The sequence below is a fragment of the Heloderma suspectum genome, chromosome 2 (assembly GCF_057233095.1).
Source record: "Heloderma suspectum isolate Gila_16-S chromosome 2, 16-S_ref, whole genome shotgun sequence".
Classification (NCBI taxonomy): domain Eukaryota; kingdom Metazoa; phylum Chordata; class Lepidosauria; order Squamata; family Helodermatidae; genus Heloderma; species Heloderma suspectum.
In genome coordinates, this window is record NC_139459.1 from 131,251,161 (window position 1) to 131,263,691 (window position 12,531).

Sequence of the window (12,531 nt, forward strand, 5' to 3'; positions counted from 1 at the left end):
CGCCACTGCCATTTCCAAGTAAAGTAAAAAAAAAAACACAAACAAACGTGATAGGCTACGTAAAGATTTACGTAGCCTATCACGGCTAGATTTTCAAAGTCAGCCGTGATAGGCTACGTAAATCTTATTAGGGATGGAGGAGAATTTCTCCCCAAATCTTCGGGAGGCTGAGCGCCGACACATTCGGCCCCCCGAAGTTGGTTGGGAAATTCTCCGCCGGCCCCCCGCCCCCCCCGGGACGGGACTTATGTTCGGCGAATGTCCCTCTCGGCGGCGGGTCCCGGCGGCGGTTCGGCGGCGGTTCATCGCGGGCGGGGGCGGCGGCCGGTCTCCCGACCGGCTGCCACCGCCGCCATTGCAAAAAAAAAAAACCTAAAGTAAAACAAAAACAAAAACACCCATGATAGGCTACGTAACGATTTACGTAGTCTACCATGGCTAGATTTCCAAAGTCAGCCGTGATAGGCTACGTAAATCGTCACGTAGCCTATCATGGGTGACTTTGAAAAAAAAAAGCCCGTGGGGCGCCGCCATTTGCGTTCCTTATTTTGGCACGTCTAGTCTACATAAAGATTTACGTAGACTACGGCGAAAATAAGGGCATGCTTTTTGCGTTGCCCTTATTTTCGCCGTAGTCTACGTAAATGTTTACGTAGACTAGACGTGCCAAAATAAAGAACACAAATGGCGGCGCCCCATGGGTGCCGCCATTTGCATATGCGCTTCCCCCCCCCCCAAAGTCACCTGTGATAGGCTATGTGACGATTTACGTAGCCTATCACGGCTGACTTTGGAAATCTAGCCGTGATAGGCTACGTGACAATTTACGTAGTCTATCACGGGGTCTTTTTTTTTTACTTTTTGTTTCGCGGCCGGGGAGACGGGGCGCTTCTCCCCGGCCTGAATTTCGGTCGGGAGAGGCGGGGCGCCTCCCCCCCTGGCCTGAATTTCGGCCGGGCGAGGCGGGACGCCGCCCCCCCCTCGCCTGAACTTCGGGGGGAGAAGCGAAGCGCCTCCCTCCCACCACGAAGCCAAGCTACGAAAAGGTAAGTGACTTTCGTATATCCCTAAAATCTTTACGTAGCCTATCACTTTTTTTTTTTTTTACTTTTTTCTTTCACGGCCGGAGAGGTGGGGCGCTCCCCCCCAGCCAGAATTTCGGCAGGCAGGGGCGGGGCGCCTCCCCACCCGTCAAGAATTTTGGGGGGAGAAACGGAGTGCCTCCCCCCCCCCAAAAATAGCTGCGGGACCAGGTAAGGGACTTTTGTCCATCCCTAGATGTACGAAAGTCACTTACCTTCTTGTGAAATTGATTCGAGGTGGGGGGAGGTGCTCTGTCCCTCCCCCCCAAAATTCTGGCCGGGGGGGAGGCGCTCTGTCCCTCCCCCCCGAAATTCTGGCCTGGGGGGAGGCGCTCCGTCCCTCCCCCCACCGAATCCTGGCCGGCCGGGTGCGCAGATGGCAGCGGCCGTAGCCGCCGCCGTTTGCGTCCCTGCAGTCAGCTTTGAGGCTACGTAAATGTTTACGTAGCCTATCATGGCTGATTTAAAAGAAAAAAAACGTGCGTATGCAAATGGCAGTGTCCATGGGCGCTGCCATTTGCGTTCCTCATTTTGACACGTCTTAGTCTACGTAAACATTTTCACAGACTACGGCGAAAATAAGGGGAACGCAAATAGCGTAGCATCTACGCTATTTGCGTTCCCCTTATTTTCGCCATCTTAAGTCTACGTAAATGTTTACGTAGACTAAGACGTGTCAAAATAAGGAACGCAAATGGCGGCACCCATGGGCGCCGCCATTTGCGTACGCGCGTTTTTTTCCCCTTTAAATCAGCTGTGATAGGCTACGTAAACATTTACGCAGCCTATCACTGTAATTTATTTATTTATTTATTTATTTATTTCATTTCTATCCTGCCTTTTTTCCTCCAAGGAACTCAAGGCAGCATACATAATCCTCCTTCTTCCATTTTATCCTCACAACAATAACCCTGTGAGGTAGGTTGGGCTGAGAGTCTGTGACTGTCCCAAAGTCACCCAGTGGGCTTCCATGGCTGAGTGGGGACTAGAACCCGGATCTCCCGACTCCCAGTCCAGTACTCTAGCCACTACACCACACTGGCTTTTTGAAAATCTATCTAAATCTTTACGTAGCCTATCATGTTTTTTTTTTTTTTTTACTGGAAATGGCGGCGGTGGCAGCCGGTCGGAAGACCGGCCGCCGCCGCACCGCTACCGCAGCTGCTGCCGCCAGGAGGATTCGCCCAAGGTAAGTCCCGTCCGGGGGGGGGGGCAGACAGTTTCGTCACCATTTTCGGGGGGCTGAATGCGCTGGCATTCGGCCTCCCCGAGATTCGTGGCAAAATTCTCTGACATCCCTAGTGGAAAGGCATTTTTGTTTTGCCCTGTGGCACATCAGTGTTGCAGCACAGTATTATTATTTTTAACGGTACGGATTAAATTTATTCCATTTCATCAGGCTTCTCAGGATTTGAGGGGATGTGGGGAACAGGATGATGGTGCCACTGGGACTGGAGAGCATTGTCTTCCCTCTTTCATGGGGGCTAGATAAATCACTGTCACCACCATACAGAGCTAGCAGAGAGAAATCACTCTTTTGTTGTCATCTTCAAGCACAGCCTGGGTAAATATTAATGAGCATTTTACCATGTTATGAACTTATGACAATGATGAACTTGCCACATTGTAAAATGCTCATTAACAGTCACCCAGGCTGTCATATTCAGGCCTCCTTATTACAGATTAGTTACCCATTGACTACATTTTAACTATCTAAATATATTTTGTGCAATATTGTAATCTGCCTCAGTGGCTGCAGGTGCAAAATGGCAGGGTTGTGACAGGCAGAAATGTAGAAAGATTTTGTTCCCTCTGAAGCTGCATGTCCATGCCAGAAAATGCTTCACTGGTTGCATTTCTGTTTGCCATCTAGCAGTTAAAGGTACAGAGGTCTTGCTAGGAAAAAATGTGAAAACATAGTGTAAAAACAGGAGGCAGTGCATTGCCATCTTGTGTACTAAAGCTTAGGCTATCTGGTACATTAGCAGAGAAAGTATAATTTAACATTTGTGATTAGCTGGTGATGGCTTTCTTTAGGTGGGATAAATGGATTGCCTGGCCTTTCTGTGTGGCAGATGAAGGGTCTGATTGGTATGAGACCCTGTTTGGATATGTGTGTGGCTGACTGGCTAATGCTGCAATCCTATATGACTAACTTAAGTCCCATTGATTTCATTGGGTCTGCTCTAAGTATGACTAAGTCTCTGCATCTAACCATTAGTCGCAAACCCATCTCATTGAAGGCAGTGGGGTTTCTAAGTAACCTTTATAGGACTGTAACCTTTTAAAGCCCCATCCTATGTGCACGTACTCAAAAGGTAAATCCCAGTGGTTTTAGTGGGAATTTACTCTGAAGTAAGTGCTCATAGGGTTGTAGGCATAGTTATCAGAACCACAATGTTTTAGTCATGTTGGCCCTGCCTGTTCAGAGCTCCAAAAACACTTGGATTCAGACTTACACACACATAGTTTGAATGCGGGATGACTCTTTCAAACCATCTGCCAAACGCTTCTGGGTGAACGTTCTAGCAGGCATGTTCTGCTCAAGCTTCTGAACAGGGCTTTTGTAAGTTCTGTATACTTAATCAGCATAATTTTAGGGCACCAGTCTGAGACGAGTAGAACGTAGCATCAGCTTCCAGGATTCTGTGCTAACTTATGAAAGTATACATCACTAAAATGTAGAAAATGAAAAGAATGGCAATGAGAATCCTTTAGTCATGTACAAAAAAAATATGCAAAGATTTTTGTAATCCCCCTTGCAAATAGACCATTTACAGCCAAGTTAAGCACCCATTCCTCAAGGATTAGATTTGGTTCTAGTTCAACACTGCGTGTCAGTTGGTGGGCTTTTGTTCCTAATCAGTGGAGCAGTGTGTTGGCAACTTTCCACCCACCTGCTATCGATAGCAGAATTGGATTCACAGAGGTCTCTCATTTTTTGAGAGTTAAACAAACTTTCCTAGTTTGTTGGATAGTCAGATTGATAAATGTATGCTGAAAGAAGTTAACAATGTGACATACTTAAAATATTTTTTTCCAGTTCAGAAAAAATGCATATAATTATAAATTATATAAAAATGCATATAACTTATAATTTCCAGTCTCATTCCAAAGGGATTTTATAGGGTACAAAGTTGATTTTACCGGGGAAGATGGGGTTATATAAAAATTCTGGCTATTTACTTAATACGACTGATGCAAGATGTCAAGCCCGTTATGTACAGTGGAACTAGTTGAAATACTGTTTTTGTTTGTTTAGATGTTGCTATTTGACAGTATATTCATATCTGCTTTTTTAATTGGGACTGTGCTAGTCTAGGTTAGCTGGGGCTCTGTGACAGTATTTGAATCCATCAATGTTTTGCCAGAAAAAATGGGGTGGGGAGAAAAAAATAAAAGATAAAAGCATTTTCCCCCCCAAGGATTTTGGAAAATTCGGGAAAAATGGTTTCCCTTCCAAATTTCCCACCACCCCCCTTTCTGGGTTGTTTTTGACTTGTCTGTGGCCTTCAGTTCTCATAGGAGTACTGTTTTCAGCAGCATCCCTATGGCTCATGTAATGTGTAGCTGGTCTTTTAAATTCTTTATTGGGCTCTAGAAACCAATACTGTGTATTAGGAGAAAATTATCAGCAAAACACTGTTCTCTATATTGACTTAACAGCTGTAGTAGGTCAGAGCGAAAGCAAATCTGAACTCATTATCATGGCTTTATAGGACATTCTTTGGGCTCACTCCAGAGAAGGTAACGACATTCTTAAACACTGAGCTTCCCCTGCCACCACCTCCTCTTCTTCCACTCCTTGGGATTCTGCCAACTATTTCTCCCTCCCATGTCATGTCTGAAAGGGATTGCAACCCCCCCCCCCCGCCCAGTAGTCATTCCATTTTTATTGATGATCAAATACATTCAGATTTCATAAGTTATCATATCAACCCAATATCATATCGAATTCTGGGTTTGGTGTTAGCATAGCAAAGGAAAGCTTGCTTTGTGATACCTCAAAGTACAACAGGGCGGCTGAAATAACTGACATTCCATTGACATGTAAAATAGTTACTGGGTAGCATGCAATATTAGTCCTACATAGAGTTGACCCATTAAAATGAATGGGACATAAATTGGTCATGACTAACTCAAGTCCCATTCGTTTCAATGGGTCTACTCTATGTAGGACTAACATTGGATATTACCCACTGACTTCTGTGGCTATACTATAGATTCCATGAGATGTTACATGAAACTAGGATGACTGACTTCACTACAGGGTAGCTGCTGAAGCATTGCAGCTAAGAATGAGAACTGGTATGTGGGAAAATCCCCTGTTCAAATCTTACCTTGGCCATGGATCCTTATGCCCATATTGCCCTTAAACTGCAGTATGGCCTACCTACTGCTGAGAATGGATTGAATTGTGCTTTAGCACTTACTTAAAACTCTCCCATTGAAATTACTGGGACTTAGAACAAAACAATAATTTTAGCACATTTCCAGTGTTCAGAGTGCTTCAGGTTCGTTATCTGAGGCAGCAACCCTCATAACAACCCTATCAGGTAGGAGCTTAATTTGGGCTGAATTGTGTATGTCATAGTGTATGTGGAATGCTTTGAATATACAGAAAGCATCATGTCAATTGTAAGTATTGTTTCTGTAAACCACAATAAAACTGATTTCTCCATGCACAAGGAGTCCAATAAACGTTGCTCCTGGTAATCTCAGTTGACATGAATGGTGGCTGCATGAGCATAGTTTCATAGGGTTGTATCCAGACATAGTCATGCTTAGATCCCATTGATTTCAGTGGGTCTACTCTATGTATGACTGACAGTGGGTACAACCCATAGCTCAGGGGTGGGCTGCTTGTGGGCTTTCAGATATTTTGGCCTACCACTCCTATCATCCCTCACCACTGGCTACGCTGGCTAGAGCGGATGGGAGTTGTAGGCCAAAAAGAAAGTTGTAGGCTACAGCGCATACGTTTCCTCTGAATTTCAACTAGCATCCTTCTTTTAACTTACAGCGAAGTGGTCAATGGCAGCTTCCCTCCTGGGGCAAATTGCAGCTTTGTGCAGGGGAATTTTTGTTGGTCCCCCTCCCCCTCTTACTGTGGTCCTGATCCTGACCAGGGGCCCCACCGCCTGTTGTTTATTGTTTTAAAAATAGTCATGCAAATACAAGTGATGTCTTTAACATCATATGCAGTTTTGCCCTGGTTTAACAGTTGCTAGCCTTCACAGAAATAATTGCACTTAAGTGGTAGGAAGAAATGTTTTGCTATGCATTATCTGGCTCATAAGAGTGTGTGTGGTCTAGTCCAGCCTTTCCCAACCTATTGCCCTCTAGATATTTTCAACTACAACTCCCAGCATTTCTGACAATTGGCCATGTGGCTCGGGCTAATGGGAGTTGATGTCCAAAACCCCTGGAGGGTACCAGGCTGAGGAAGGCTAGTCTAGACAGTTTATATTCGTAAAGTATTTGAGCTCTTCAAAGAGGCTATAGAAATTGTAATAACAGTCATATACACTTCTGCATAATGACAATTTACAGGTTAGTATGTATACTTAGCTAGCAGGCAGCAATTTAAATGCAGTAGCTTGATTTTTCATGCCAAGGAATTTTACCAGGCAAAAACTGGTAAAGCTTATATCTTTATGAAATAAATTTAACACACTGGAGATGCATAATAGCTAAATATTGAAAAGGAAAGGGTATAAATAAAGTATAGACATGGTGTTCTTGTTTGTTTTCCTGTTTGGAACAGGAGCCTTTCATGACCAGAAGTCTATTATGAGTTTCCTGTATATAGTCTGTATAGTTGAAAGCTCTTTTTATTCCATTCAGAACTTCGTTGATTTATAACTGAGTGGAACAGCAATGAGTTTATGTTTAACTTAAGACCCATTCAGCCACAAGGGCTTTCCTTTTCTTGGTGGTAAAATAAATATTTATTATCATACAGGAGTTGTATGATAACCCTAAAGATGTGCTTTAAAACTAGCAATGGACTGATGGGAATTTTATTTATTTATAGCATTTGCATTGCAGTTCTACTTTTAGTAATAATCAGTGAGAATTACAAAAATAAGATGTAAAAGTGGCCATTAAATAAGATAAAAAGTCATATAAACAAGTGCCAGTAACCTTTTTAAAAAATGCAAAGTTCAGCTTCATCAGCCTGAACAAAATGTCTTCATCTAGTGACAGAAGGTGTACACAGTGAGGGAATAAATGCATCTCTCTTGAAAGGGAGTTCCATAAAGAGGGCAGTGAGCATTAATGGTGTGAAAGGCATTATGTAAAACAAACAAATGGAACATTTAATTCTAACAGATTCATGTAGAACTAGTTCTAATAAATGCACAATATGGTATGTGTGAACCTTGTGACATTGAAAACATTTTTCATCTGAGGCAGGGGGAGCCAAAGAGGCCCAGATTCCAACTTTGGAAACTATTTCCATGAAAATAAATGAGCTTAATTGCTTCCTTTACATCCCTCCACCACACACACCTTTTAGCCCTTCTGGCACTATTGCACAGACTTTGGTGAGCCAAAGTTCTGCGGACTTCAAGCAGGGGAATATATTATTCGTGGGGTGTTATGGTGTGGGCTTACTTTGCTTCATTTTAAAATGAGAATGTTCCCCTTGACACTGCTGATATTCCTTCAACTAAAGCTTAGTGTATTAAATGTGTACCTATGAGTAGGACTAGTGGATATGTTGGGCTGATTTGTCAGCCTGATTTAATACTGCTCAATGTTTGTGTCATCAGTGGATTTGCAAACGTTTTGGTGCAATATTTTACATGCATAGAATAGAGGGATGCTACTAAAATGTTATATGTATATCTTATTCTTAGGGTCTTTTATAAGGCATTCCCATTTGGGGGGTGGGGTATAAAAAACAGAACTTCAGAGTAATTGAGAGTAGCCTGTTGTATGCAAATATAATACGCTGAACTTTTGTCAATATTTTTTTTTGCTGGTTCTGAACAGCAGTCCCCAAATATTTTCTGAGAACATTGTGAAACTCTCATGGAAAAGGATGAATTGAGTGGACAATTGGGTAAACAATGCAGCTGTATTGACGTTTGCTGTGTTATGAAACGGTGGATAAATATTTGATTGATGGAAGTAGACCAAGTAAGTGCTGAGTTAGCCACTGGTCTTGGTCCAGGTTTATGGGCTTTCCTATTGAATAAAGGACTCAACTTGAGATTAGATAATGTGCTTATAATAAAACACCCACCTCTAGACAGTCATGCCCAAAACATACATAAAAGCACAAAGTGTAGCATTTTAAAAGTGTGTGGTGCAACAGACCATTTTATTCAGACCATTTAACAGTTGTCTGTCTTGCAAGGTGATTTTACTTTATCAATGAATACAAAAGCCAGTTCCCAGCTTTCTTCTGTCACACCAATAAATGAAACCCAGGTGATTTCAGTTCTTAGTGGCTCCCCTGCACCAATGGTTTATCCAAATGCACCCTTTTATTTTCTCACAGATAAGTGGTTGAATGCTCTGCAATGGAAAGTGTATCTCTTAACAAGCATGGGCAGCTGGTGCCTCTTTTGTATGGCAGGCCTACATTCTGTTAACAATACTTCAAAACCTAGTGTTAAAACTTTTTTTTTTTAAGTTGTGCTTGTTGAATATGGCAACACTTTCTGTTGGATGGGGTGGCAGTCTTCACTGCAGGATATGTTGCGTGCATGTTTTGTTAAAAAAGCAAGATGGAAGCTGCTAGTGAAGGCTAAAGATCTTGATTTAAGTAAAAGGGAGACCCGTAAATAGCCATGTATATAGTCACCTAAGCAGGGACGCTTTTGTAAATTGGACGGCATCAGAGTGGCAACAGGGATTAATGAGGCATGTATGTTGTATGCAGTTGGGCTGTTAACTTCTGTGGATTAAATTGCAAGGCTGAATTAAGGAGAAGAGAAACTATAGATAATGTGATACATTTGATTTATAACGGTGCATGTTTTCTACACCCTCTCTCTACTGAAAATGGTCTACGTGCTTAGCTCCATTGTTGGTATAGACTGGGATGTGCAGATTTCAGGATCTACTTTTTTTGCTAGAACCCCGAGATCCACTAGCTGGAGCCCTGGTGCCACAGACATACGCTACAAAGACTTAAAGAATTCTGAGCCCAGGAGTTTGGTTTGAGTCCCAGAACTGAATAGAGCTCACAGTCCTCGCTCTCCATTCACTCTGGTTCTCCCGCTACTCCCAGCGTTTTTAATTCTAGCAGTATAATTTAGGAAAGAGGTGAGGGGAGTAATTTTGTTGCTGGTGTTGTTAAACAATTGGGAGTCAGAAGTCCTTGCAGATGTACTGCAAATCACCCAAATATGTACCAATAGATCCAGAACGACCTTGTGCCCACCCCTGCTGTACGCCAGGTATCGACAGTTGGGTGGCCCACCTGCCTCCTCAGTTGTCAGCTCAGAGGCTTGTGCTGAAAGAGGGGTAGCTGGAAACATGGGGCTTGCCTGTAGTCCATGGGGGGAGTGGCCAACCGCTCTCTATTCCATCCTCAAAGAGGTCCTCCAACAGAACCAGGACCATACATTCTATGTGTGTAATATAGAATGCCCATACTATTTGCTGGCATTTACTTTCTTTCAAACGATGTAATACTCTGGGTTTTTTTCAGGAAGCACTACTGAAAAAACAAAGGACTTCAATAGCATTGAGAGCAAATTTGCTTTAAGGACACCTGAAAAGCCTGATGAAGACACCTGTCACATTGTTCCTGGGCAAGAAACAAGTGTAGCACAATGCAGCTTTAATCATACCAGTAAAACCTTTGTGGTTATACATGGATGGACGGTAAGAAGGGTTGAGCAGTTCTCTAGATGCTTCAGTAAGAATTCCCAGACTGGGCTGACTTGAATAGAGGCCCAGTGGTGACTTCCTTGCATAATTCCCATATGTTATACCCCCTTTTTGGGGTATTCTCACCTCATTTCCGCATGGACTAGGTAGCCTTTTGAAATCTATGGTGTTGTCAAAGACTTTGACTTGTGTTTAGGAATTATAATGTGCACTTTTTATAGCAACTATGATCTTTGTTTAAACTTCTGTTAAATCACCGTTTCGTGACATCTCTGGAAACTTAAGAACATGAGAATTGCCTTGTTGGATCGGACGATCTAGCGTAGCAATTTTCTTCCAGTGGTAGCCAGCCAAATACCTCTGGAAGCCAACAAGCTGTCAGGGCTGAGCTGTAGGCAAATGCCAGAGGTGAGCCAGGGAGTTGGAGCCAAGTAAAAAATAGGAATTGGCAGTATGAGAGACACCGAAATGCACCAGGGCCAAGAAGTGGTTGCTTAGGTGATGTCCCAGCCCAAACAGCCCTTTATAGCCTTCCCTGTCAAGGAAGGATCAAAGGCCGACCTGGGTAGTCCAGGGACTGAGAATCCCTAGTCCAGGGATTGAGACTTATTTCATTGCCAAGAAGATATTCCGAGCTCTCAACACATCTCAACACATGGGGGAGCCACACATGGAACTGAAGGTCCACTCCTGGTTCTACTCTTGGCAGCTGCAGTCCTGACCCAAGCAGGGCATTAAGGTGATAGCAATTCCGTGTTGCTTGTCTCCAGTGTCTAGTATTTGCTGGTGTACTGACTCTGTACATGGAGTTGCCTGTTAGCCATGATAGCTATTAGTAACTATCATGGCTAATAATATACTTGCCCATCATTAATGTGTGTGATTCTGTTTGGATGTGGTGTTTTTCTAATAAGCCATCTAAACTACTGGCCATCACCACAACTTGTGATAGTGAGTTTCCTAGCCGCTGAAGGATTTGTCCTCCATGAATTTGTCTAAAAGATGCTCTAGATGCTGCTGTGACATAATCCCACAAACATACCACTTCCCTGTGATGACCCTACTCTGGAAGTCTTTGAAGATGGCATTAAGTATGTGTACACTGCTTATTCATTCAAGTCCCCGTTATAGATTGCGACAGAATGATGTAATTTATCCTCTTCTTTTCCAGGTGACTGGCATGTATGAGAGCTGGGTTCCCAAGCTGGTAAAGGCACTGTATAAGAGGGAACCCCACTCTAATGTCATTGTTGTTGATTGGCTGGCTCGAGCCTGCTTACATTATCCAATATCTGCTGCCTACACAAAGCTGGTGGGAGAAGATGTTGCTACATTTGTTGACTGGATGGAGGTAAGCAGTTGTATGCAGTTTCTGTACTGCACACATTCAGGAGGGCTAAGCAAGAAAAATATGTGATATAGACTATGTCTATTAGAGGTTAGCTACACAATCAGTGGAATCACATGATGCAACTCTTGCTGAAATGCAGGTGGTGATCTCATGTTTGAATGCTCCCACATTGTGTGTATGTGGGGGTGGGGGTGGGGTGGGGGGGAACCCTGCATACAGAATATTGGGTAGACGGCCAGGTTTGAACCTTTCTTTCCATCATACTAGTTTTCTATATGCAGGGATTTTTTTAATATGGAGGAACATTCAAATATTCAGATTCCAACTGAAGCCTGAAATGGTACACTCTGTTGAGAGCTGCGCCATTGATTCTATTACATGCGTAAATCGTCTCTTAGTCTCCTGGACATAGGAGTATTAGTCACACCCGAGGATAAGTTACTACTTTTTATGGGCATTATAGATCTCCTAATATGATCAGGTAACTCATTTTGCTACAAGTGAATTGTAGTTAAATGCCCAGGTTGTAAATAAAATGAGACTCCCAGGTAAAGTTGATGGGGAGGTGTGTTGATCTGAAGTTTGCATTAAGTATTTTCTACAGCGGATTTCCCTCTTAAGGATCAGAGCTTGTGGGGGTGGGGGTGGCGTGTTACTCCTGGGTTTGGCGTTTCTCTTGCTGACATCTTTGGTCAGGAATGCTTTTTTCACTAGCTTTGGTTGGTATGCCAGCTACTCCCCCTCCTGGGGAATGATGAACCTGTTATTGTCACTCATGGCTTGGCAACCTCCTTGGATTATAACTAGATTATAACGCACTCTCTGTGGAGCTGCTTTTGAAAAGCATTTGGAAACTATGGTTCTTTTAGGTTGTAGTGATAAACATATTAACATATCCTCACAATTCTGCGCACACAAAGCCGATGGTCAGATATCTTCACTGGCTTCCAACTGGTTTCTGGGTGCAATTCAAACAGCTACTTTTGAGTTATCTGAAGGACCACCTTATCCCATCTGAATCTACCTCCAGGCTTACATCTTTATCTGAAGCTCTGTGCCTTGTGCCACCCCTAGAAGAAGTTAGGCAGTTCGCCACTTAGGGAATAACTAGGTACTGCATGAGCATCCCACGGTTTGCCCCCAAATGGGTCAGTCCTTTGTGAGTGCTTACAAAGGATAGAGGCCCTCACTTTGAATGCTGGCAAGGTGCCTGACAGCTCTTCTTCTTTCCCCTGGATCAGGGAA

At 43.3% G+C, this 12,531-nt stretch overlaps 1 protein-coding gene across 2 annotated transcripts in view; it reads left to right on the forward strand.

Moving 5' to 3' along the window:
• The window catches only part of LPL (lipoprotein lipase), a 32,896-nt gene that overhangs the window by 4,086 nt on the left and 16,279 nt on the right, over positions 1–12,531 (forward strand). For both annotated transcript variants that reach the window (XM_084834786.1, XM_084834787.1), the window contains exons 2-3: positions 9,754–9,929; positions 11,107–11,286. In XM_084834786.1, the coding sequence (XP_084690912.1) occupies positions 9,754–9,929; positions 11,107–11,286 (356 nt within the window). The remainder of the gene's footprint in view (positions 1–9,753; positions 9,930–11,106; positions 11,287–12,531) is intronic.